The sequence below is a fragment of the Misgurnus anguillicaudatus genome, chromosome 1 (genome assembly GCF_027580225.2).
Source record: "Misgurnus anguillicaudatus chromosome 1, ASM2758022v2, whole genome shotgun sequence".
Classification (NCBI taxonomy): domain Eukaryota; kingdom Metazoa; phylum Chordata; class Actinopteri; order Cypriniformes; family Cobitidae; genus Misgurnus; species Misgurnus anguillicaudatus.
The window spans coordinates 16,342,065-16,370,037 of NC_073337.2; the positions used below are offsets into that span (position 1 = coordinate 16,342,065).

The 27,973-nt window shown below is 37.4% G+C and overlaps 1 protein-coding gene across 17 annotated transcripts in view; it reads right to left on the reverse strand.

The window, feature by feature from the left end:
* The window catches only part of magi2a (membrane associated guanylate kinase, WW and PDZ domain containing 2a), a 297,727-nt gene that overhangs the window by 14,788 nt on the left and 254,966 nt on the right, over positions 1-27,973 (reverse strand). For 8 of the 17 annotated variants that reach the window (XM_055189595.2, XM_055189598.2, XM_055189601.2 and 5 more), the window contains 8 exons: positions 19,212-19,243; positions 16,093-16,261; positions 11,439-11,480; positions 10,872-10,987; positions 9,632-9,824; positions 6,774-7,037; positions 4,204-4,389; positions 1,919-2,213 (listed from right to left, as the gene is read on the reverse strand). In XM_055189595.2, the coding sequence (XP_055045570.2) occupies positions 1,919-2,213; positions 4,204-4,389; positions 6,774-7,037; positions 9,632-9,824; positions 10,872-10,987; positions 11,439-11,480; positions 16,093-16,261; positions 19,212-19,243 (1,297 nt within the window). The remainder of the gene's footprint in view (positions 1-1,918; positions 2,214-4,203; positions 4,390-6,773; positions 7,038-9,631; positions 9,825-10,871; positions 10,988-11,438; positions 11,481-16,092; positions 16,262-19,211; positions 19,244-27,973) is intronic. The other 9 variants (XM_055189599.2, XM_055189610.2, XM_055189608.2 and 6 more) reach the window with 5 other exon arrangements.

The window sequence follows — 27,973 nt, forward strand, 5'->3', positions numbered from 1 at the left end:
CTCACCCCCCCTTTTGAAATGGATGAAGAAAAGATACGATAGCTGCCACAGAATAAACATGTCATCATCTGAGACAATGTAGTAACAAAAGGGCAAGCAAATGACATCTTAAAGGTGCAACGTGAACATTTTGAAGGATCTCTTACCAGAAATGCAATATCATATACATAACTATATTATCAGTGGTGTATAAAGACCTTACATAATGAACAGAATTGTTTTTATTACCCTTAGAATGAGCCGTTTTTATCCACATACACCACGGGTCTCCCACGCGTTTTGAAATTGAGGTTGGTTGCAATTCGCAATCTCGCTGCTTGATGCCGCTAAAAACCTGCATTAGGAGCGATTCACATTTCGCGTCTTTTGCGCACTCAAGTTTGTTATTTCAAATGTAGGCGCGCAGTATGCGCGCTCATTATGGAAGCGACACGGACGTAACGCGCACGCGGTGCGACGCGCTTGCTTTTTCCAGGTGTGTCCACATCGAGTTAAAAACATTTCAACTTTTCAGAATGCCGCAAGTGCACCGCAGGTCATGTGACAAGAACCAACTGATGGTTGCGTTTTCTGTGCGCTTTTAGATGCAAAATGCGAACCGCCCCTTACACCTTTAACTATACATTTCAAATCTGTTTTAAACTTTGATTTTGCAAACTTTTCCTGCAACAATTATATCGACTAAAGCTGCTAACATTTTGTAGCAAGCAACAAATAAATATGTTAAAATGTGGAGGTAAAATGTACAAACTCTTAATTTTTTTCCTGTTTATGTCTGTTTTCCAGTGGATGCTATCAAAAATATCCTGCCACTGATGGAACCAATGCTCTAATGAATTTTAAAGTTTAATGCAGGATAATGCTCGGTTGGAAATGGCAAAGCCTGAGGAGCTCTAGGGTGTATATTGAAACTTGAGCGAGCACAAGAAAGCACCATGCGAAATCATTGGCCCCCGCAGGCTATATGAATGATTAAAAACGGTTTTAAAGAGCCAGGCAGGTAAATTATTCAGTTCTGTAAGAGATAAGTGATTTTACGCAACAACTTAATAGTGAGGGTGAAGGTCTGTGAGATAGGAAGGTTCAGATTACAGTGAACTTTAGCAAAGTTTTTCTCTTGGTTTATGCTAATATGGCATATTATCAAGTCATTTTCATCGTAAACTGACAATTAGTGGTTTGGATATAGCTTTACCCAAAAAGCAAGAGCTTTTGTTTAGATTAACCCAGGACTAGGCCTTAGTTATATTAGAACATTTAAAGGCGAGGTGTGTGATTTTTGAAAAACACTTTAAAGGTGCATTGTGTGTACATTTTAATGGCATCTAGTGGTGAGGTTGCGCATTGCAACCAACAGCTTAGTCCACTGTTCACCCCTCGGTTTTGAAACGCATAGAGAAGCTACGTTAGCCGCCACCGGACAAACATGTCATCGTTGAAGACAACTTAGTAAAAAGGTTTGTCCGTTAAGAGCTTCTGTAGAAACATGGCGGCACAAAATGGCGACCCCCATGTAAGAGGACCCTCGGTGTATGTAGATAAAAACGTCTCTTTCTAAGGTAATAAAAACATAACGGTTTACAATAAAAGCTCTTTATACATCCCTGATCATATAGTTTTGTATATTATTTTACATTTCTGTCGAGAGATCCTTCTAAAAATTACACACTGCACCTTTAAAAAAGGGAGTCAGGCCGACTACCAAAACACACTTGTAGGCAATCATCAGTAAGGAGTAAGAAAATCTGACATCATTGCCTGGATTGCCTATGTGTGGGGCGGATCAATCAAATGAAGGTCCAGATTCTATTGTGGTAGGGACGTGTTTGTCAAGTTAGGTTTGTTTAATCCCTAAACCTTAGCATCACTATAATTCATATACAAAGCAAATGAGCTTAAGGAGATCTGTGTGTCTTACCCACTGTCGTGGCTGTAGATCTGTCCTGGCACTGCTGATGGCTGGGTTGGCATGTTTTGCTGGATCACTGAGCTGGGCTGATTGGCTGGACTGGTTTGAGTGACAGAGCTCGGTTGTGCTTCTGAGATAGGCTCAGTTGTGGAGTTGGTTTGAGGTGCAGAGTTGGACTGGGGAGTGGAGTTGGGTTGAGGAGGGGCACTGGTCTGGTTCACAGTGCAGGGTTGGCACACTGGACTGGGCTGAGCCATAGGGCTCTGTTTCTCTGAACTGCCTGCAGATGGCGTGCTATTTGTCTCTGAAACACATATACGATGAGAATGAGTTGGCCAATCACATATATAGCCTTAGCCTACTGTCTGCAATCTAATAATGGTAGACTAACTAAGCTCGGTGACTTCCGGCGACCGGATGGGACATGTCCAGCAACGTGAGACAGTTAAGAAAAGTTGAACTTTATGCAAATGATGTGCGACTTTCGGGAGCGACTACCAAGCAGTGGAGTCTCTCGTCAAGTTACTGGAGTGGATGGTACTCATTTGATTATGACAATCAGATTTAAAAAACGCCTTCTGAATGAGGGGTAAAGCTCAACAGGTTCTACACTCTAAAAACAAACGGTGCTATATAGCACCAAAAGTGGTTCTTTGATCGTAATCATAGAAGAACCGTTTTTAGTGCCATATAGCACCAGTGAAGCACCTTTGTAGAACCATATGGGGGCCATATAGAACCACTATAACACCACATATGGTTCTACATAGCACTAAGTGGTTCTACACAGGTGCTATATGGCACTAAAAACGGTTCTTCTATGATTACGACCAAAGAACCACTTTTGGTGCTATATAGCACCGTTTGTTTTTAGAGTGTACATGATCTTCTTACATTTTCGGATTTGGCTGACGTTTTTATCCAAAGCAAATTACTGTGCACTCAAGCTATACATTTCATCAGTATGTGGGTCAATGACGTGAAGTTAATTATTTTGTGTCCGTATGGATAAATTAAATGTAAAAGGGTTAAAATTTCAAAATAAATTTGCAGATTACTTGCATACATTCTCTTTTTTGAGTCTAAAGTCTAAAATTTCTTTTATTTCATTTTAAAAGAATATTCGCAAAAATGTCAATGTGGGGTAACCGGTCTGTGTCAATTGGTGTAACTAGTATTTTTAAAATTAAAATATAGATATATTCATAAAAATGTGGAATAAAATATAATCATCTAGTTTAGTGTAATATGATTTTTTTTACATTATTTGTCAAAAATTATTTAGAAAACAGAGCTGTTTTCAGTATATGTCAGGACAAATACTGACATATTTACATTAAGAAATATATATTTTATTTTATTTTATTTTAAAATGTTTTTATGATTACGCTTCCATGACATCAAGGTGGATAAAATATGTAATATTTCTCATTCCTTGGCACAACTGGCAGTTACACCATTTGACATTTTCAGGTCCATTCAGTCTTAACTTTTATAAAAATAGTGCAAATGTAATTTTTTATTGCATAAAATGAACATAAATACACTGTGCATTGACATAAACCTGATGCATAATTTTAAAACAAGTTTAAAAAAAATTCTCATCTTGCCCAACCGTTTTTGTCACTGACCACTGACCATGTCATACAGTGGATCCAAGCAATTGCATTAGTACATGATGTAACAACAGAAGAGTCAAGTTTAAAATAGGAAAAATATCGAAACTCCATGTCCATTTTTGAGCGCGATGCTAATGGTCTACTCAGATTCAATGGCTTATGCTAAGCTATGCTAAAAGTTGTACCCCCAGACCCGAAGATCGGCTGAATGGATTCCAAAACAGTAAAAATCAAATATTTAACTCTAGGGTAGCTGGAAATGAGCCTATTTTAAAAAAGTTGAGTGTCCCTTTAAAGCAAGCATCTTGACAACTACATTGCTCAACAAAGGTTGACTGCACTCCAAGCAGCACAACTTTGGGTACTTGCAGTGCAGATGGCTTTATTGATTACGGAAGGAGCAATCTTGGGTTTAGTTGTGTCATCACAATTGATAGCATGATTTGTAGATAAAAGGTGCATTTGACTTGTAATTGGGTAAAGACTGTAAATAAGATGTAAATATTATGCTAGCGAGGCAGATTCTTTCCTCTGTGGATTAAAAAAATTGTAATAAATGTACACAACATAATAAAAATGACTTACTATATATGATTAACTAGGAACCCAAAACTTTGAGTAACATTTAGTCAACAACTGTATTTAAATACTACCAGCAAACAGGCATGCACTCACCCTCATGAGGGATGATCCTGAGTGTGACACTGAGTCCCGCGTCCTTGATCAGTTTGACTATGTCGGCATGCGGCATATTGACGATAGACTGATTGTTGACGGCCAGTATGCGATCTCCAACCTTCAATTTCCCACTGTGGTCTGCAGGACTTCCCTCAATGATCCGTCCGATCTTATGTGGCACAGCTGATGGCACACATACGCAAAAAGATTTTATGTAATACACCGAAATCTGAACTCCCTATTTTTAGGCTCAAGCGTGGGTGCTGCAAAAACACATTGTAACCAGCCCCTATGGTCCTCAAAAAGAGGTGCATCCATTAATAAAATACAAGTTTATAAAGACATGCTGCATTTTTAATGCCTCTGTGACCCTCTGAAGAAGCCAGCCTGAGTGAGCTATTAGCAATTTGCCGTCTCCTGTTTGGGGCAAGATTTTAAAAGGACATTGGAGGGTGAAAAGAAGCTGTACATCTATTACTGAGTCATTGAAAATGAGCAAGTCTTCAGTAATGCATTTATAATGCAAATCTATATGATGTTACAGGGTGTTTAAAGTATGCAATGTAAAGCTTAAATTCGGATAGAGTGAGAGCATTTTATTGTTGATTTTGGTGCAGTGACGCCACTATTCCAAGTCTATTTTTGGTTGTTTTTACCAACTAGGAATAAGTAGCTAAACTGGTAAAGCAAAATATATAAAACTTAAATGCAGGTTACTTTGTATAAAAGTGTGTTTGATTATTTTACAGCATTTTCTACATAAATATGGCAGGTATTTTTGGTCTTTTTTAAATTATTTAATTAAATGATAAAATAAAAAATTAAATCGCAAAATATGTCCCAAAGTTGAAAATTAAATGCTAAAATAAAATTAAAACATTAAATTATTTCATTTTCATTTTCAACATGATGAAGCATCATTCTGGCCAAATTGAAAAATTAAATTAAATTGATGATTTGATATTTCATTTTTAAAATCGACACAGTAGCTTATCTGTACAGATGTGAAGCTAAGATTCATCCAAACAGTCGCTAAGTTTGGCTAAATTGGTCTAAAGTCGCTAGATGTAGCAATAAGGTCGCTAAGTTGGCAACACAGTCGCTGAGTTGGCAACATTGCTTCAGCCAATCCCCTTTTTTTGAGCAAGTAAACCCCACCCACTGATTAACATTGAATTTGCATACAAGTTGAAAATAAAAATGAACAGGAAAATGAAAACAAAAATGAAAAAGAAAATGTTAACCTAAAAAGAGAACATAAAATTAAAACTGAAATTTACATTTTAATTTGGTCCCCATTATTGCTTGGGCATGAATAAAAAGCGTTTTAAAAAATGTTTTTACAGATTCCTTTTGAAGTCTGCCTTTTTATTTTAATATTGGCTGTCTTGCCTCAAGATTATAGACGGTTTCATCGGACGCACGTGATACACGTCTGGATCCGAACTTTACTTCCGGTTTCATTTTTTTAATGGTCTGACTAGTTGCTAATCTGATCTCTTGAACAAATGCCTCGTCGAAAATAACAAGTGTTTTGGTTTCCTAGGTAATCTATGTGTTGTTTTTTTGCTTGTTATATAAATAAACTACGTTTAAAGTACTTTGTTGTTATTTATTATTAGCGGAGTTTACCGGAAGTTACGTGTGGACCGTGACAGCCGCTTGTTTATGTTGTTACTGCTGAAACCGTCTATATGGAAAATGAAATGTCAAATCATCAATTTAATTTAATTTTTCCATTTGGCCAGAATGATGCTTCATCATGTTGAAAATTAAATTATTTAATTTAGTGTTTTAATTTTTATTTTAGCATTCAATTTTCAATTTTGGGACATATTTTGCGATTACATTTTTTATTTTATCATTTAATTAATTAATTTAAAAAAGACCAAAAATTCCTTCCATACCATAAAATCACCATTAACTCTTTTCCCCACCATTGACGAGTTATAGTCAATTAAGAAAAAAAATGTATATTAAAAAACATTTCTAAAGAATTTTTATGTTAATTTTATGTTAATTACTAAATTTATGAAAAAAACTGAAGCTAAAACGTTATTTCCTAATTTTAAACTCTGTGTTTAATAATCTTTCTGAATCTGATCTCTAACAAAATTCCCTCACAAAAATGCAATTATTTCAGCTTTATGCTATAAAATATATTTTGAAAGAAAAATACCTATATTTAAGAGTTTATAAGCAGAGAAAAAATATAGATATAAAACGGTTTTCCATGTTTTGTTTGTTTATTGTTTGTTTGTTTGAAAGCAGAGGGTCTGTTCTTTCATTTGATATATTTGTATGTTTATATATTTTTAGAATAAAATTTTCCTGGAAGGCATTTTGTGATACTTTTCTGAAAATCACAAAAAATACTGGCAGGCAACTTTTTAAAAAATGTCTGGCGAGGAAATGCGTTAAGGTCATGTCAAAGATTAAAATCAAAGTGAAATCAATGACTGAAATTCAACTTTTGCTACTAATCTCATAATTAGATTATGACACTTTAGCCTGGATATCACATGCATGGTCACGAATGGTTTGTATCAAAGGTGTAGCATATTTACCAGCAGCAGCCGCTGTTTCGGGCCTGTTTAGCGAACTGATAATAACAAATCCGAATCCTTCACTCTCCTTGCGCTGGATTGTGACATCACTGGGCTGTGAATTCTGACTGGCTACTGTGTCTGGTGGGGAGGAGCCTGTGGTGGATGGGGCAGAGTTCTGGCAGGGGGTGGAGTTATTTGAGATAATTCTGGAGTTGAAGTCACTTCTGGGAGAGCTATGCTGGGTGGACCCAGGACTACGGCCATTCTCTGGAAAGGGTTCACCTGAAGATAACGACATAGACAAAATACATTTATGGATCTTTTTTGTAGTTTTTGAAGTTTGGCAGGCTCTCTTCCCTGTCAGCTTTCACTGCATGGAAAAGAGCAGCATGAACATTCATCAAAACAAATGAAATGACAAACTAAATATAATTTACTGTACAGACGAACCTTTCCTTTCACCCCTTTCAGCTTCCAAACACTCTTTAATCTCAAATGAATAAATAGCAACAGTTATGACAGATGATGATTAAATGATATAATGATTATTAGACGATAATAATATTTCAGTTTTTTTTTTAAACAGTGCGAAACAGCAAAACAGCAATTAATCAAAGTAGACTTAAAGTGAGTGAAATTCACACACACATTCTAGTTTGGCTATGAAGGCTCACTGTGATCAAACAGTAAACCAATAAAGCCAGCCGCCAGACCTTTTGCCTCAAACTCCACTGAGATGTTGAGGATAGAAATGATTGTCCATGGAAGATAAGAATGAGCAGCAGGAAGGATCAGGGAGGCAGTGCTTCAGAGGTCACATAATCTGAGCTACACAAGAAATATTCAACACAATCTCATAGCAAGTCGAAAGAGGTGCTTTTTCCTATAAATTTGTTTGTATGAGCTGCTTTCGCCCCAGTGACATCAAGTTTAAAGGGCCAATATTTTGTTGGTAAAAACTTCATTATTGAGTGGTTAATGGTTCAAAAAACGCATTACTTTTAAGAAGAGGTTTAAAACTTTAAAGCAGGGGTGGGCAACTCCTGGTCCTGAGGGCCACAGCCCTGCAGAGCTTATCTCAAACCCTAATCAAACACAGCTGAAAAATCTAATTGAAGTCTTCAGGACTGGAAATGACATTCAGGTGTGTTCGATTAAGGTTGAAGCTAAACTCTGCAGGACTGTGGCCCTCGATGCCCACCCCTGCTTTAAAGGGATAGTTCACTTTAAAATGAAAATTCTGTCATCATTTACTCATCTTTATGTTGTTCTTAACCTGTATGAATTAATTTTTTTGGAAAAACAAAATATATTTTGAGAAATGAAATAAACACACAGCAGATAGTGACTATTGACTTCCATAGTAGGAATAAAAAATATAATGGAATTTAATAAGTACCGTCAACTGTGTGCTTACCATCATTTATCACAATATTTTCTTCATCACAATACTTCCAAAATATTTTTCCTACTATGGAAGTCAATGGTCACTATCTGCTGTGTGTGTACCATAATTTCTCAAAATATCTTATTTTGTGTTCATCAGAAAAAAAGAAATTCATACAGGTTTAGAACAACATGATTATACTAAGTCTGAGTTAGCGAACGTACATCAACACCTATTATGTTTACAACATTTCGTTTATATCACAACATTAAGTATTTACAGTAAGTCATACAGTCAGACTATCTCTTACCATGTGTACGTTAGGTGAACTTCATCCACGACGATACCCATTACATTGGCTTGAAAATATTGGAGCCTAGCATGTCCCTCCACTTATTCAGCAACCACGATTCCGGGCTTCCAAAAAGAAGCTGGCAACGACCGCTAATTATATCCATCTCGTCATGCACGCCGAGCTGCATCACCGTGATACCCATTTCAGTTGCGACCAACTTTTGCCGAATCCCGTAGGAAGGACGGCAAAAACATCAACAAATGCCTTGCTCGCATTTCCCTCTTCCTCTTTTAAAATCAATGCTCTATCGATATCTTTTAGAACAGACTCAATGTCAGAATCCACACATCTGAATTCTACAGCAGCAGCCATTTTGTTGTAAACAGATTCAACACACGCGCTCTTTGGTGACGTGGTTCATTACGTTACTGTTGATCATCTGTCCATCATCGTATAAAGCCCGCCCTGACAATTTGATTGGTTCGACCAGCTTTGGGTCTAGCATAGTAGCTCCTCAACGGAGTAACCCCAGACCGATCTTCCCATTCTCAAAATGTTGTGGGCGGGGCTAAGATCGGCTGGCACCCAGGCTAGAGATACCCTGTCTCCTGGACGTTTGAGCTGATGATTTTATAAATGCACAGCTGTCCTCCACACACAAAAATAGTGCTGGCTCCGTGAGAAGGGCTTTAATAGAACAGTTGCGCAATTTCGCATTAAAACAAAGAAACTTCGCAAAGACGTGCATCGTTTATCTCCATATCTTGCTAGCGTCGCTCTTCCTGTCAGGCTGGTTATCGTGGAAACATGGGGGGTGGTCATGAGATGGTAAGAGCTGTCAGAGACCAATGACAGCGCTGACCGTTGTCACATGGTGTACAGTGCGGCGTTTCGAGTACGGTAAAAACAATATATGTGAACACGGACCGCACTAACTGAAAAATGATACAATGTATTTTGGTGCGGTCCGAGGCCGCACCACGGTGCGCACCAACATATGTGAAAACACACTATCAAATAAATTGATATACTTTTACATTGACTTTATAGTAAGTTTCATTTTTGGAGCCCCCTATTTCCTTTCATTTTATTGATGAAAAAATGGTCATTTCTAGGTAAACTACAAAACATTGCAAACTTTGTCAGTGTGTGCGAAACACTGAAAAGTTCTCCCACACGCCTGATATCTCTCACCTGTGGCCTGAACTCTCCGTCTCACAGTTAGTTTGACCTGGCCGGTCCGGGCGGCACCGTGCATCAGGTCGATGACATAACGGTGAGGTTTTCCTGCCACAGGGATTCCATCAACGGACATGAGCTCATCTCCGGGTCGGAGGCGTCCATCTTTATCTGCTGGGCTCTTCTCAATGATTGCACCAATCAGGATCTGTACAAGCATGGCAATGTTACTACAGACTCTTTAGACTTAAGGACATTACAGAGAAATATAGACTCAGTAAATGAATGAAGTGTACACTAGCTTACACCATGTTTGCCATGGCTGATTTATTCTGCATACATTGTCAACAATAAAGATACAAAGCTATCACTGGGGCAGTGCCCCTTAAAAAAGGTCCTAATATTTACCATTTAGGTACAAATATTGAACTGCCAATATGTACCTTTGAAGACCTAATATGCACTCTTTGGGTACAGAGGTGTACCTTTTTTGAAAGGGTACTGTCCCAGTGACAACGTTTGCACTTTTATTTCTGAGATTGTAGTGTTAATAGTCCAGTTAATAGGTCCAGCTGATAGAATAGCATAGTCGTGCTGAATAACTGCAAACTTTAGCTGGTGATACTGGTCAGCCAACCGCATGGTATGTCTGGTAAAAGCCAGTTGACCAGTTTGATTAAGCCATAGGGAAACTGCAGCTTCTTGCTGGTTAAGCTAAGCTGGTCAGTGTGAATGTACTCTTGCTGGTTATATGTTTGAGCAGGTTACTTTTTTGTGGCTAGCCTGGTGACCAGTAACACTTCATATGCTTCATCAGGGCAATAAAAAGGTCTTAGTTAAGGGGGCGAACCATTTAACAGAAAGGGTTTCGCCCCTACGTTGTCTCAGCCAACATGTTTGTCCTGTGGTTGCTCCCATAACTTTACTATGCATTTTGAAATTAAGGGGTTAGCTGTGCACTAAGCTGTTGGTTGCAATTCGCAATCTCACCGTTAGATGCCCCATAACCAAACCAATCAGCTTTCACATGGTGAGTCATCAAGCTTGAAGAGAGACTTTAAAACAGCCAACATCAAAACAGGTGACATTTTGATAAAGCCATATATCAATTTATCATAATAAATAAGCAGAGTTTGGAGTTTTCCGAGGTAAGTAAATGTTAGATGGAAAAGACTCTCCATCCATTTATAAATAGTTAGTTACAGATGGTGAGGTCTCTTTATGAAAGCGTGTGCATTAGTTCTAGAGTACGAGCCTTCTCCTGAGCCTCCGGACTCACAGGCTGTCCTGGTTCCTCTCCACCCAGGATCCTGAAGCCGAAACCGGACTTCTGCCTGCGCAGGTGAACCTCCACCTCCTGAAACTCTGCTGCTGTGCAAAGGAACATTGGAGGTGTGCATTAATCTTACAATTTTGTCAAGCTTTACTTATTTGGTCGACTGGTTAGCAGCAAATGTCATGGGTTTGATCCCCAGTAATACACATATGGGTACAAATGTATTAGATTGAATGCACTGTAAATCTTTTGGATAAAGGCATCTGAAAACTGCATAAATGTACATTTTTCATTATTTATAATTTGCTTACTGTCCTTTTAATCTAAAACCTAGAATATATAGACATGTTTAATCTCAAAGTAAAAATCTGCCAAAAGCAGATGAAAAAAAATCCTGTAACTATTCTTAAACATATTCCACAAACTTCATGTCAAGGTCACAAGAAATGAATGAAAAATAAATTGTAGACTGTCTTTCTCTCATTGTGTATGCAGGGCTTCATCTGTCAGTGTGTTTCTGTTTTGGGTACAGATATATTTACTCACCGGAGGGGTCAGCTGAGAGGGCTGGTCGAGGAAGACCTGGCTCTGAGAAAGAGAGAGATGTGGGGACAGCCAATAAATCACAGCTTCCATACACATTCACATACAGGTACACCTGGAAATATACTAATGTATATGTATATATATATATAGCAAACAGAAACATATCTTCTTGTCTCAATTAAAATGTAATATACAACCACAAAGCAGTCACAAAGCAATACAGATCATTTGCATACACATAAACAAAGGATTTATGGCATCTTTATATTATGCCAAACTATACCAACTAGAAATCTTTTAGTTAACTTTAAAATCGACTGCATATTCAAATAGCTATAAAACAAAACAGTGTTATGACTGAACACACTGAGAAATGCAATTTTACAAAATGAAGCAGTTTACAACTATACAAAACATTTTCCTTGTAAACTAAGATCACACGTATCAGAAATCTTAGGAAATGAACACCAGAAAAAATAAATTAAAATACAAAAAACACACCACAGAACCCAATCACAGTCTGTCTTGGCTCCATAATTCTGTAGTTAGCACTCATCACACCTAATATCTATATCACCACATCTGGCATTTTTGTGTGTCTGTAGATCCCAATATGTGTTATGTACAGTGTTGTGGAAAGTTAGTTTTAAAAGTAATGCATTATAATATTAAGTTACTTCCCAAAAAAGTAACTAATTGCGTTACTTAGTTCCTTTTTTTAAAAGTTGCTTTTTTGGGCCATTTTGCCTTTTTTATTTTATTTTTGTTATTGATAGACAGTAATTGAGAGATGACAGGAAAGTACAGGGTGGAGAGAGGGGTATGGGATTGGCAAAGGACCCCGAGCCGTGACTCGAACTCAGGTCGCCAGAAGTGCTTTTTCACCACATGTCGGAGCACTGTCCACTACACTATCGACTCCGACACTAAGTTACTTTTAATGGAAAGTAATACTTACGTTACTTTTGTGTTACTTTTTCTTACTTGGCTGAGGCTTGATCTCTTTCAGGCCTTGTAGGTGTTTTTATGACTGAGAAGTTCTGCATTCAGAAATTGCATTTTCCATCACAAAAATGTCAAGTTCTGACCTGCCATCTCCGTTTCTGACTTAAACTGTTCCTGCTCAGGTGCGCACGAATAAAGTGCGTAATTCTATGTAACTATATTCAATTTAATTCTGTACATTATTATCATTTTTTAAATAAAATAAATGAAACTGATAAGTAACTCGCATTACTTTTAAAAAAAAGGAACTCAAATATTAGTGTGTAGATTTATAAAGTAATGCGTTACTTTACTCGTTACTTCTGAAAAGTAATAATATTACGTATTGTAATGCATGTTACTTGTAATGTGTTACCCCCAAAACTGATTATGTAATATCTTACGTGATATATTAAAGTCCCCTGTAGTGAAAATCAAGTTTTTATTGTTGTTTTTATGTCTGTGTTTTTAATATGCTTTAAGACTATTTGACTACTATGTTAACTACAAAATAGTTAACATAGGTCATTTCAATTTATTAGGGACCTTGAAAGATTCAAGTGTGCTTGACGATTCTGATCTTGTGCAGAACCTTGAATATCTCCTTTATCTTACAGCATTGTTTCTTTTACTCCAGATTTTTAACATTCTTAAACTTTTGTTTATTTCCAGGATTAAATTAGATTTTGAGTCACAACTTTTTAACTTACAGTGTTTTATCTATGCAGTATATTCAAGCACACCAATTTGTTAAAAAGTGAAATATGCAAATCTCTAATCAACTCATTATATCAACCATCCTCTCCACTATAAACCTGTCATTGTCTGCTGCAAAAGAAAATCTATATACAAAACAGTGTAGAAAAGAGGTATAAAAATTAAACAATACTGATGCCAACATCCTGCAGAACAGATGGTTGCATCCTTGAATACTATCATTTCACTAGCGAAAAAACAACCATTAAATTAGGGTCCGGTGTGGTACAGTTTATGATCCACTTAAGGGTCTAAGACACTAACAGATATTTAAAGTGACAAGGCAGCCAGAACTCATTCAATTTCAAAGAGAGCTGGGAGTTTGAGGGAACGTGAGCAAATAAAGAGACGTAGCAATCAACCACCAATTGGAGTGCATGGAAAAGATCTCCTACCCAACACAGTTAGATACGATAGTCCACTAAAATTTTGTGACTACAAACTATTTTTTCACTGCCCCTGCAAATCTCCCTGAATAGATCCAACATCAACTACTGACAGTTCAGACATATTAATTTAATAAGAAAAGATTGCATTTATTGATGCTTTTAAAATCAATGAATTAAACATACGCTTCGTGAATACGCGAGTTGGTTTGCTGAGATCGAAAAGTTCAGAAAGCTTGTACGTGTGGTAGTCTCTAAATTTGGTAAAGAAAGTGCCTGCATTAATAATGTAAAGTGTTATATAATGGCCAAATCAACGTACTTGAGTTTTCTCTAGTGCACAGAAGCTCTGTGCATCTCATCATAGTATAATTTAATATTTGTGGTATAAGAAGATATGACCACAAAAACCACTTACCAAGTAGAATAACATCAGCTGAAAAGTACAAAAATAGCCGATTTAAGTCTCAAAAAATGTCGTAACCTCATGCGAATACGATTTTTAATGCTGTGTGAAGTGGACCAGTCACATCGAATCAGAACATACAACAACATGGAGTAAGAAATTAGGGATGCGCTGATACATTCCTTTCAGAAAAACACGTTTTTTGTGATTGTTGCGGGCAAAAATCCTTGATTTTGCAGGACGTTTTCTTAAAAATGCGATGGAATATGCGGGATATTTATGCGATTAAATTGCGAGAACTTGCCAAAATTGCCTGAACTTGCAAAAACTGTTGATGTTCACGTGGCATAATTACGTCACTTCCTAACATTCCCATGACAACAGGGGACATGGCTGCGCATGTGTGAAGTAAATGCTAAATTTTTCAACTTTCTGCTAAGATATATGTGACTTTATGCTAAAAATGCGCCGATTATGAAACATGGAAGCCCAGCATATTTTGCGAGCCGAAATCTGGAATTTATGAGGCGAAAGTGCGGCATATTTAAAAAATGCGGCCCCTGCATAAATATGCGGACTTTGGCTGATTCTGAATTCAATCATGGGACCGCATAATCAAGTTTTTTTGGAGGGACTGGTATTGGCAGCTAAAAAGCTATTTTTCCCCAATATCGGATATTGGACATAAACACCCAAAGATCAGGGCAAATTATATCCTGGTGATCAAAAGGGGTGGAAAACGCTTCAGAACTCATGCTGTGTGATTATTATTTTGAATTGGGTAACAATCACAACAGAATTGCAGTTTGTATGCTTTGCACTTCACAGCTTTCATGACTATCGGTAGATGTCATTTAAATTAATTGAATATTGTATCTAATTTATTGTATCTAATGTATATAATTTAGAACATTAAGATTACACATGTGACAAAAAGATACCAAGCAACTAAAGGCTGCCACACACTAATGCTGCGTACACACCAATCGCTAAGCATCGCGTTCCTCACTTTAGATTACTCGCGAGATTTAACTTGATGTTATGTCAATTTTACACTTGAGTTGAATATTTTAAACTTGCGTGGAAGATGCGTTAGAAGAGAATAGCACGTGTTCGCCGCAATTGCCTCCCCTCCAATTTGCGTAATTCGCATCACCCTGTGCGAGTTCGCACCTATTCGCGTCTTTTCATTGACTTTGTATGTAATCTACTCGTGCAAATTTGCTTTTTGTGTGTACGCGCCATTAAAAATAATCGAGACGGATTTGGGATGATTTCCCCCTTAAGACAATCCTAAGTAAAGTCCCGATCGTCTTTGTGGTTGTATGCTAGACCTGATTTTGCCAAATGAGAGATGTCCTCAGGGCAACATATTATGTTGACCGAAGGACAGCATTTTTGTAAATAAAACCTAAACCCACCCCTAACATGCTGAATATTTACGATCAGAAATCTTGTTGTGTGGGGTGGAACCCGACGACAAACCCGTACACACGCTGTAGATTGTCACGTGAAATGAAACGATACCCAATCAGAAAGCGAGCTGATGAAAGACGAAACCATAACAACTGCAGTCATGGCGCAGCACGTACAGTCCAACATGACATGGACATCAGCGATGTAAAAAGCTGTTGACCGTATTAATGCCATTTCTATATGCACGTCATCCACCATGTTTGTTTATTGTGAGGTCACATTTGACCCCAAGAGACATTTCTGCAAGATTTCTTAATCTGATGGTGCGTTGTGTGCTGTCATGACCACATAGTGGCAGTCCACACACTTTAGGAACAAACTGTTAAATCTTCATCATGTTTGTGGTCTCTCAGATTTTGAAAAACTTTTAGTGTGGCCCTAGTTAAATAAAACGTTTGGTTGCCCATCACTTGTCAAAGTCAGTTAAACCAAAAACTAAGAGGTAGCGTTTATTGCACTGCATCCGGTTAGGACACAGTATTACATGTCTTGTGATAAACAACAACCAATTTAAAAGCAAAAAACAATCTAAAACTCAGTGTGTTTGGTGCATACAAGCATGTATGTGAATTTTTGCATGACAAAAGCAAGCTGGGAATCAATGCTAGCTGTAGACGCCAGCAAAAGTGGTTCCAGGTTTACTTACGCCTAGTCTCAAAGACAGCCCTGGACTTCTCATACAGGTCATATGGATCAGGTTTGCCCAGGTCAAACTCTGGACCTGTGGGCCAGTGTAGATAAGGAACACTGTGGGGAAGAGCATGGATAGATAGACTGGCCGTAGGACTGCTGTGAGAATCCCAATGTTCCAAAACCTGCAAATACACCAGCGTTCAGTAAACAACCCATCCTATGTGTCTCCCAGTGCTCCCGGTTAATTAATATGCGAATATGAGTAAGCAATCTTCTTTCAGGTAACTTCCACCTGATATTTCCGTTGCCCTGATATAGGAAGGCAATGAGCCTACTTGGAGAAATTTGTTTTGCCCAGCATGTTAGTTTTTGGCTCAGCAAAATAAGGCTGCATTCATGAGCTCATCAAGGACACCTGATGTTGATTCGCTAACAGTCCAGAATATAATATTTTGGTTTTCTGAGTCAAATGCAGCTGTGGTCGAGACACGTTCCCAAAACACTTCACAACATCCCGCTTCCGCTCTTCACCCAAAATTAGGTTACGCAGGTGGAATGCATAAAGAACATCAAGGAGGTACAATGGATTTATCTGGGCCATCTTTGCTCGATGAATAAAAACGAATGTTAAAGAAAAACCAAAGTTTTTCAATATTTTACTGTTTTCCTACCTCAACTAAGACAAATTAATACATACCCATCTTTTTTCAATGCGTGCACTTAATCTTTGTACAGTGCGTCGTGAATGTATTAGCATTTAACCTAGCCCCATTCATTCCCCAGGATCCAAACGGATGAATTTAGAAGCCAAAAAACACATGAGTAGTTACACAAGTAAGTATGGTGGCACAAAAAAGGGGCAATTTTTCAAGCGAACAAAAATGAGAACTACATTGTATGGCGGAAGAGCACTTAGTTTGCAACACTTCGACCTTGGCGCGCAATAACATCATCACTCCTGACTACTCCCCTCTCGCTCAAACTTCTGTCAATATTACCCCTGTTTGGATCCTAAGGAATGAATGGTGCTAGGCTAAATGCTAACAGATTCACAACGCGCTGTACAAAGATAAAGTGCATGTATGAAAAAAATATTTATGTATTAATTTGTCTAAGTTGAGGTAAGAACATAGTAAAATATAAAAAAACGGTGGTGTTTTCCTTTAAAAAAACAAAACAATTAGGGCATAAGATAAAGACAGTAAAAAACACAAGAAAGCAAAGGCTGCAAAAATTAGAATTATCAAAGTTTACAAATCAGTCAGTGTGTGTTAGTATAAGTTAATTTCAGTGATCATCTGTGCGTGAAGACAACTATTTGTGGGCAGATGAAAATGTGTCATTGCCAAGTTAACACATGCAAGTGTTGTCATTAACATGTTTTGGTCTACGGCATACATTTTTTTGAAGTATATATGTGACCCTGGACCACAAAACCTTTAAGTCTTAAGTCAGGCAGGTATATTTGAACCAAAAGCACAAAAAAAAAACATTGTATGGCACAAAATTATTGATTTATCTTTTATGCCAAAAAATCATTTGGATATTGTTGCTATTAAGATATTAAGGCCATTTTCCATAAGGCAATTTTGTATGCTTCCTATCGTAAATATATTAAAACTTTATGTTTATAAGTGGATGAAATTGCTAATGACTTCATCTGGACAACTTTAAAGTCGATTTTCTCAATATTTATTACAATTTTTTGCACCCTCAGTTTCCAACTATATATATATATCACATTCATTCAGACAGTATCTTCTGTTATGGATTAAAACTTTTCTGTATTTTGACAGCTATAACCACATAGCAGAGCATTGGTATCATGTACTGTCATTTCAAGTGTGGATGTACCGATCATAACACTTCATTGGTTATGGAAATGATAGTCCTCTAATCTTTAATGAAAGTGTTTTAGCAATCTGTCTAGCAAATGATATCATATTCAATCTCAAAAGAGAAAGATTATAAAAGAGCCAGCAGCTCTCTGTTGCACCGCACACTGTTGGTACTTTCGCTACGTTCCAGTTCTGCTCCCCGGAGGAATAAAGCTGTTGAGGAATGAAAGTACAGTGGCTGGCAGCTGGCGGCAGCGCTGTGCTTTACTCTCTGTAGTGTAAATAACAGTCGGTTGATTTATGTACATTGTCAGGCCTCGATTATATGGACGATGGGACGAGACAGTGCTTGTCTGTATTTGTCATTCTCAGACCGAAAATAAATAAATGGGACAGGTGGATGGCTAGATATGCCTGTTCTCTCTGTCCTAGAATATATATTTAAACAATATATTTTCAGCTATGGAAACATTTCTCAGGGGTTTTGGTCAAGTGAATTCAGCTGGCAGTAGGGCTGCACGATAAATCGCACAGGATTGTCACGCGCGTCTTGTCAGTAAAGCCGAGTAAAGTTCTTTGATTAGTAATAAATCGCCATCACCTGCATTCAGATGATGCGGCATTTACTACACAGAGCCGTAGTTCACTGACAAGCGGGGAAATATCGCATTGCGATTAAATCGCCTGCGATTATGAATGCGATATTTCCCCTCTTGTCAGTAGATTTATTACTAATCAAAGAATCGGCTTTACTGACGAAATGCACGCAATTTATCGTGCAGCCCCAGCTGTCAGTAAGAAAATGTTTGGGCTGATATCACTGGATATAAATTATAAACATATATGCTGTTTGAGAAGTTTAAGCACATCTACAATATAAAGAAAATTAGTCATTCTTACTTGCACGTTTAGAAAGACAAGGAACAGCGTAGCACACACTTTGAAAAGTGAAAGTTGGATCTAATTATTACTTCAATTGGTAACACTAAAAGTGAAAAAATGAAAGTTTAATTTTTTTAGGTATTACCAATTGAAGTTTTTTTTAATCCAACTAATTTCACTTTTTGCAGTGCAAAGCAGTTAATTAGCCAATATGTTATAACAATGTAATAAAGTATGTATTACGCAATCCAGGTATTAATAAGACTCGACAGTTATGGTTATTGATGCAGACATACATATTTAGTTATGTTGTATAATGTATGTAAGTATGATAAGACCTCATCAAAAAACTTTTAAGGTTGGCGTTAGATTATTAAGCAGAGTCAGAAAGCTGGACGACAATACGTTTTACCTGTTTAGAGGCCTTCCAAGGTGAAAAGTGACCTGAAATAGTAAAAGAACAAATTATTTATATCTACTACTGGATCTTTAATGTAAAATGTGGAGATCTAATCAATAAAAAAAATGAAATCAAACATTGATGCTCTTAATCTCATAATTAGATTTTCAGACATCAGTCTGGATTTTACAGACAGGGTCACATATATGTCCTTTATTTTAAATCCTAACCTCTTTTTAAATTAAACTTTTCAAATGATACCTTTAAAGTAAAAATAAAACCCACCATTTTTCAATATTTTACTATGTTCTTACCTCAACTTGAGACAAATTAATACATACCTATCTTTTTTCAATGCGTGCACTTTTAATATTTGTACAGCGCCTCGTGAATGTGTTAGCATTTAGCCTAGCCCCATTCATTTCAATGGCTCCAAACAGGGATGAATTTAGAAACCATCAAACACTTCTATGTTTTCCCTATTTAAAGACTGTTACATGAGTAGTTATAGGATTAAATATGGTGGCACAAAATAAAACTTTAATTTGGAGCTATAGGAATGAATGGGGCTAGGCTAAATGCTAACACATTCAGGAAGCGTTGTACAACGATTAAAAGTGCACGCATTGAAAAAATATAAGTATGTATTAATTTATCTAAGTTGAGGTAAGAACATAGTAAGATATTGAAAAACGGTGGTGTTTTCCTTTAACCTCTCATTGTGGATTTTTAATGCTTATTTACAAGTTTTAATATATACCGAATTAAACAACTTCAGCTATTGCATCTATTCAAGAGGCGTGAATAAAGTACTTTTAATAACGTTTTAAAAAGAGACTACTGTGGAATTACAGAATGAACAGTCCTTAAAGATGAGACAACGTAATGTGCAATTACCACTGAGAACACATTTCATGTGGCAGCTATTAAATTGTATCTATTATATCTAACATAACACTTTTGTCTTAGTAAGTAGACCATTTCTCCTTTCCAAAATGCTGCGCTATGAAGACAAGTGTTTATTATTTGAGTATTAAACTAAAAAAAAATTGAATCTAAAATAAATGGAATACTTGACTCTAAAGCCTGTATTTGTAAAAAACAAATATGTGGGAAGAAAGTCCTAGGGCCATCAATATAACAATGTAGAAATTCAATGACGGACAGATGCTTGAAATGCACAGAATGACGTCTCTGCATCGCATCGAATTCTTATTTTCCCCGTGGAGAGATGAGGCTAAAGGCTGCAAGGCTTTTGAACTGGAAACATAACAAACAAGTACTGTCGGTGTAAAGCACCTCTCCTGGTATTAGGAGCTAAACAATGCTCTTTCAAAATCAAACAACACATTCATGAATATTTCCTCTCTAGACTCACAAAAACCCACACAGCGCGTTCCGTGTCTTGCATTCAACCATTTCTCAATCCTTCATGTTGGCCACAGATGCCCTTCAGAAAGGCACAACTGAATAAGAAAGATTATGATGTTACTGAACAATTATGCCATGATTTTCAGTTCCATGCAACGGGAATAAAACAGCAACTGTTTCTAAAGTCCTGACACTCAAAAAGAAGCTTTGTGTTCAAGAAACAAAGTCTCCAAAAAACAAATTATTTTAGCTTCACTTTATGATGCGCCACTCACTTTCAGGTGGTGTGATGAAGACCTGTATCCTTTATAGTACACATAGGGGCATTTTCCCAGACAGGGTTTAGATTAATTCAGGACTAGGCCTTATAGGGCACATATATTAGGACATTTAGGGTGTCCTCACTTGGTACGGTTCATTTGGGCAATCGAACTTGGGTACGCACCTTCCTTGAAGAGGTGGTCTCGGTAAACTTTTATACTACCTCTGGAGCAATTTCTTTGTGGTGAGAACGTGATTTGACCTTGAACAGACCTAACTGCAAAAGTTAGGGTTACCTGGTTCAGACCAGAGCAATCAGTGTGGTGTGAAAAGGAACCAAAACTGCTAAAATAGCTACAATGTTTTTTTTTTGCCTTTGGTTCGGACCAAATTAACCAAACTACAGATGTGAAAATCCCCTTAAGTAGTTTTTACAAACAAACTGTACAAAAAACAATACTGGTGTGCATCTTAAAGGAATAGTCTACTCATTTTCAATATTAAACTATGTTATTACCTTAACTAAGAATTGTTGATACATCCCTCTACCATCTGTGTGCGTGCACGTAAGCGCTGGAGCGCGCTGCGACACTTCTATAGCATTTAGCTTAGCCCCATTCATTCAATGGTACCAATCAGAGATAAAGTTAGAAGTGACCAAACACATCAACGTTTTTCCTATTTAAGACGAGTAGTTATACGAGCAAGTTTGGTGGTACAAAATAAAACGTAGCGCTTTTCTAAGCGGATTTAAAAGAGGAACTATATTTTATGGCGTAATAGCACTTTTGGGAGTACTTCGACTCGCCTGAAAAGTCCGATCCCCTTCTCCCTCTCATAATGGGAGAGGGAGGGTGTTACTGCGCCGAGTCGAAGTACTCATGGGGCAAGTCGTCACATGCTTTTCACACGGGAAATCGTTAACCCTGGGTTATTATAAACCTCGGGTTAACGGAATCCTGGGTTATCTGTTTCACATTTCACACTGTTTGTACTTAACCAGGGGTTAAGAAATAACCCTGGGTATTCATAAGCTGACATTTCACACTGTGCATTCCTTAACCCTAGGTCAGGTGTCTGAAAACCTGCTCATATACTTATCTGTAATTATCAAGCAACCTTGAACACTTTAATTAACTGCTTTAGCTGTGTTTAATTGGGGTCATAACATTCTAACCCTGCTTCATTTCACACTCTGTGCGTTTGGCACCACAATATGGTGTTAACCCCACAAAAGCAGGGTTAGCAGGGTTTCATAACCCTGGGTTAATTTCAGGAATAACCCCGCTCTAAATTACAAGCAGGGTCTTATAACCCTGGATTAATTTCAGGAATAACCCCAGCTTCCAATTTAAGTGTGAAACGCTGCTTAACCTAGGGTTAAAAGCAGGGTTTAGAACGAAGATAACCCTGGATTAATTTCAGGAATAACCCCACTTCCAAATTACAAGTGTGAATTGATGCTTAACCTAGGGTTAAAAGCAAGGTTTAGAACGAAGATAACCCTGGGCTAATTTCAGGGATAACCCCACTCTAAATTACAAGCATGGTCTTATAACCCTGGATTAATTTCAGGGATAACCCCGCTTCCAAATTACAAGTGTGAAACGATGCTTAACCTAGGGTTAAAGCAGGGTTTAGAACGCAGATAACCCTAGGTTAAAGCTGCCGTCGGCAACTCTGGAGGATTGAGCAGTTTCCAAATGTTTACAATTTCATGTCCCTCCCCCACTACCTCCGAGCAACCTCCCTCAGAGCTCGTTCTCATCAGCGCGTGTGCAAAAGTATTATTGTGAACGCATACTTAGCAAGAATACTTAGATTACTTACATAACACTCTGAAATACAATCAATGGTTGATAAAGCACAATTACTTGTTGAGAAGAAATGTGGCAAGCTCTGCATCCAGCTTGAAATCTCATAGATTCCTTTCAAATGCCGGTCCGATATTGATCCTAGTTTTAATACGGTCACAGTCGCTTTCTATCTTTGTTTCCTTCTTTTCATTGGTTGTTTTCCTAGCTCTAGTTGTTAACCGAGAAATCGGAAGTTTGTTACTGAAAGTTCTCTCCGCCATCACGCTGTTCAAACCAAAACAACTATGAATTCAGGAGGATGCACGTGATATTCTAACGCGCGCGAGGGGGATGGGGATCTGTGGTGTGTGCAGGTACTGTGATTGACAGGCAGATTTTACACAGCCCTGCGCTGATTGGACCAAATGAACCAGCCTGCGCTGATTGGACCAAATGAACCGGGAGCGGTGGATTTTTGCAAAACAAATAACAGGCTCTAGGTGGAGCTAAAAGCGGGGTTTTTTCTTAAACAGTCTAATGGATGTTGTTCTATCGGAGCATAGTGTTGGTTTCAGTGAATATGATAAAAAAATATGATAAAATAAGTTGCCGACCGCAGCTTTAATTTCAGGAATAACCCCACTTCCAAATTAGAAGTGTGAATTGATGCTTAACCTAGGGTTAAAATCAGGGTTTAGAACGAAGATAATCCTGGGCTAATTTAAGGGATAACCCCACTCTAAATTACAAGCAGGGTCTTATAACCCTGGATTAATTTCAGGATAACCCCGCTTCCAAATTACAAGTGTGAAATGATGCTTAACCTAGGGTTAAAAGCATGGTTTAGAACGAAGATAACCCTGGGCTAATTTAAGGGATAACCCCACTCTAAATTACAAACAGGGTCTTATAACCCTGATTTAATTTCAGGGATAACCCTGCTTCCAAATTACAAGTGTAAAACGATGCTTAACCTAGGGTTAAAAGCAGGGTTTAGAACGAAGATAACCCTGGATTAATTTCAGGAATAACCCCACTTCCAAATTACAAGTGTGAATTGATGCTTAACCTAGGGTTAAAAGCAGGGTTTAGAACGAAGATAACCCTGGGCTAATTTAAGGGTTAACCCCACTCTAAATTACAAGCAGGGTCTTATAACCCTGGATTAATTTCAGGGATAACCCCACTTCCAAATTACAAGTGTGAAACGATGCTTAACCTAGGGTTAAAGCAGGGTTTAGAACAAAGATAACCCTAGGTTAATTTCAGGGATAACCCCGCTTTAAATTACAAGCAGGTTCTTATAACCCTGGATTAATTTCAGGGATAACCCTGCTTCCAAATTACAAGTGTGAAATGATGCCTAACCTAGGGTTAAAAGCAGGGTTTAGAACAAAGATAACCCAGGGTTAAGCGCAGTGTGAAAAGCCCTAGAGTTAATTTTCCAGTTCTGGTTTGAATTTAAAAATGAAAATGAATTATGACAATGAAGTAGTTCTTCATTTTAGATAACCTAAATTGTCACAAGTGAACATTCTCTATTCCACAGTCTACAACTCCGTAATGAAATAAGATATGAAAATGTAATGAATACAACATATTTTCCCAATACTTCCTTATTTCATTTGGTATGAGATTTATATCATTGTGATGTATGGTGCTCATTAAATGTTAGAGAGTGTTAAAAGTGTGACAACTTACCCCGCTCTCCCCTACTGCTTTATATGCTGCTAAAGGACCAAATTGATATTGATTGTTCTTGATTCATGCATGTATAAAACATTAATGAATTCATTCAGTAAATTATGCAGGACAGAAGCCCTATAAATAAATGTTTAAATTCTGTTACTTGTAAAATAACTGTGATTATAATATCAAGGGAAGTTATCAGCAATTATAATAGCGCAGCAACACACACACAGCTAGGCTTCTTCTGTGTCGCACATACAATGCAAACACAAAACGGTAACTGGGTGAATTAAAAGAAAAGGGCTGCACACTGCCGTCAGTTGGGCATGAGTCATCAAATAATGAGCGTCGAGTCTAACAGAGCTGCTTCGGTGAGCAAGGCCACAGTTATAATGGAAGAAATCAGCAATGCTAAGGCAGTACAGTTGCTTTAAATGGGGAAGTGTACTTATTGTGCTTCATTTGAATATGAAGAAAGTGATGAACAGGAGGAAAGATTTGGACAGCGCTCGGATGGAGAGATGAAGGTCATATCGAGCCTCATTAATGAGTGAAGATGATCTTATGATGCAAGCTGATCAAAGCATTCTCCAGAAAAAGGAAATATTTACTCGAAGCAGTGCTTTGCTAAAATGCCAGGAGGTAAGCTATTGCAACATAGCGGTCAATGGGACCACAAATCAAAATAAATGAACAAACAGAAAAGGTCACTGGCTAACAAAGCTCTCGTTTCAGTTTGTTAAAGCAATAAGCCACTTAAAGGGATAGTTCACCCCAGAATGATAATTTTATAATAAATCACTTACCCCTGTGTCCGTCTAAACCAACAAGTGCTCAGATTGTCTTCAGAACACATTTTTAGATATTTTTGATAAAAACTAGGAGGCTTCTGTCGGTCCCATTGACTAGTTTAACAATTCTTTCCCCCAGAAAAGAATGAAAGACATCGCCAAAAAGGTCCATGTGCAATCAGTCATTCAATAACAATATTATAAAACGACGAGAACACTTTTGTGCACAAAGAAAACAAAACGAATGATTTTATTCAATAATTTGTTGAAAAAAGACCCACATTTACATGAATCCATAAAGATGTAAAAATATGATGTACCATGTATGCAACATTGTAAAAAGCTAAATAAATACATTTGACTTGATTTGTACGAAGGTGCAGTGTTTCCGAAAATTTTCTTGGACCTGGATTTCAATGAATGTGACACTAGGAGTAAGAGGAATCTTCTATCAGTCTGCATGTCCTGGATAACATCCTGGCATTTGGCATAGATAAGGGCTGTCTGCCCTGTTAATGTACTCTCCACTAACTGGTAATCAGCTGGGTATTCCTGAATAACTGAATTCACATACTTAGAAAGAGAAGAACCTGTCAATCTCATTTAAACTTGGAGGGGACGACAAATAGGAGATTTTTGCATGATCGTATCATTTAAACAAGAGATAACATCTGCAGATAACCGGAGCATCTCGGAATCCTTCAAAATTGGGCATAGCAAGCCAATGTTTTAGTGATAATAGCCTCTTCAGCAATAAAGGATCTGGTCAAAGCATTATAAAACCATACAGCAGCCTTTTTATTGCTATCTTCAGGACAAAAATCCAAAAGATTTTAATATGCTACTTTATCCCATTACAATAGAAAACATGGAAGCACAAGCTTTAAAAAAAATCAATACATTCTTAAGAAATCATGAAAAATAATTTAAAATATTTGATAGAGAAAGATGAGGTAGCTTAATAGCAAAGTAAATTAAAATGTAAACCGAAGGCACAGGTTGTTAAAGGTGCAAAAGAATGCATTGATACAATACATTACATTGTTTTCTGATACCGACATAGAAGGTATATGACTTTTTTAAGTGCAAAAATGATCTAGAGACAGTTTTGCATGTCCATTTAAAAACCTAGTATTTGTCCCCAGAGTGAAATGGTCTATTATTACCTCATTTGGAAGGGTCATGAATAATAATGTTGAGCTCTGCTCTGATTGGCTTTTCACAGAGCAGCTCATTTGAGTAACTCTGTGTGCGTCCAAACAGATCTTATGTTTGAGCCTATATTAGACGAAGATACAGATTTTAAGGAATAATCAATTATTTGGAGACTGGAAAACGTTACTGTAGTATCAATACTAAAACTTGGCAGCCTAAACGGTAGCATATAGCATTAACTAGCATAAAGCGCTAACTCAAAACTTTGTTTTTAGCATTGTAACAACATTGTAATTAATTTAATGTAGAATTTAATGTTGGGGCGTACACCACGACTGTAACGTCACAGTTGATGTTATGTTGAGATTGGTTTTCTTTTTTTCATGCACAAGGTTTACATAAGAAGGAGAAAACAATAGTGTTTGAGTCTCACAATATTAATTATTTATCTCTGCCTAGGTAAATACAGTTTTACCTTCTATGGCAACTTTAATATCTGACTTTCTTCAAGATTTAAAAAAAAATGTAAAGAATGATGTGCTATTGTGGATGAAACGCACATTTAGGGGTGTCACGATTCTCCAAATCCTCGATTCGATTACATTTTCGATTCTGATGTCACGATTCAATTCGATTCTCGATTTTTTTTATGAGTTTTTTTAAGACAAAAAATTATATGCCTTTTTTATTATTATTATTATAGTTTCACATTAACATCCACATTGCGTGCTTTTCCTCGCATGGGGGTTTGTGGCCTTTACTTTACGCGAGAGAGCTTGTAGAGAAAGAATTCCTTCTTGCACGCAGATAGACTTAATGCGCGTCTTGGACTCCTATTATCTGAAATAAAATCAGTGCGTCAAACAGCTGCGCTTCTCTCTGTCTCACATGCACGCGCTCTCGCATCTGTCCAAAGTCTAAACATAAACTAAAGTAATAATCCTTACGTTTTTGTTCAGTTTTATGCGTTTCATGCAAGCTGAGGCAAACTATACCTTTTGTTTAAAATTAACCCGCTGCATCTTGGCGGCTCTCTCGTGCACGTGCAGAGAGCTGCGCTCTGTCCGAAGGCAGATCACTAGGTAGTAATCCTGTTTATGATATGCATTTCAAGGAGTTGTAGCAATACATCTCTTGTGTTTAAAATATAAATCGCGTTTCGCTGGATGGATGTTTTTAAAGACACTTCTAAGAGTTTATTATCCCCCGCTTGGCAAGCCGACCGGACGTGACATGGGGGCGTGGCAGCATCGGCGATCCCATTTTTTAATTCGAAGTTCGAGGTTGTGACTGAATTTCGATCGATTTCGATTTAAAATCGAAATCGTGACACCCTTAAGCACATTGTATTAGACAGTTACCATATTTTCCGGATTATTTATGCAATTCAATGGATTCAGTGATGCGGGATGACTGCGGGACCTTTTTGAACTTGATTTGGCTTGACGTGTTAATTTAGCCTATTCAGCCTCCCGGGTATGTTCTGTATGCCATTGTGTATCGTGTAAATAACCGTTTATATTACTTTAACATGTATGGACACCTATTCTGTGCTATTGTTTCGTTGAATAACTTGCCTTTCCAGATTAAATGTCTGTTCTTTGGCTTGGATTTTGTGAAATCCTTTTCTAAATAAACATGATGTATAGTCTAGTGCGACTTATATATGTTTTTTCCTCTTCAAAATGCATTTTTGACTAATGCGACTAAT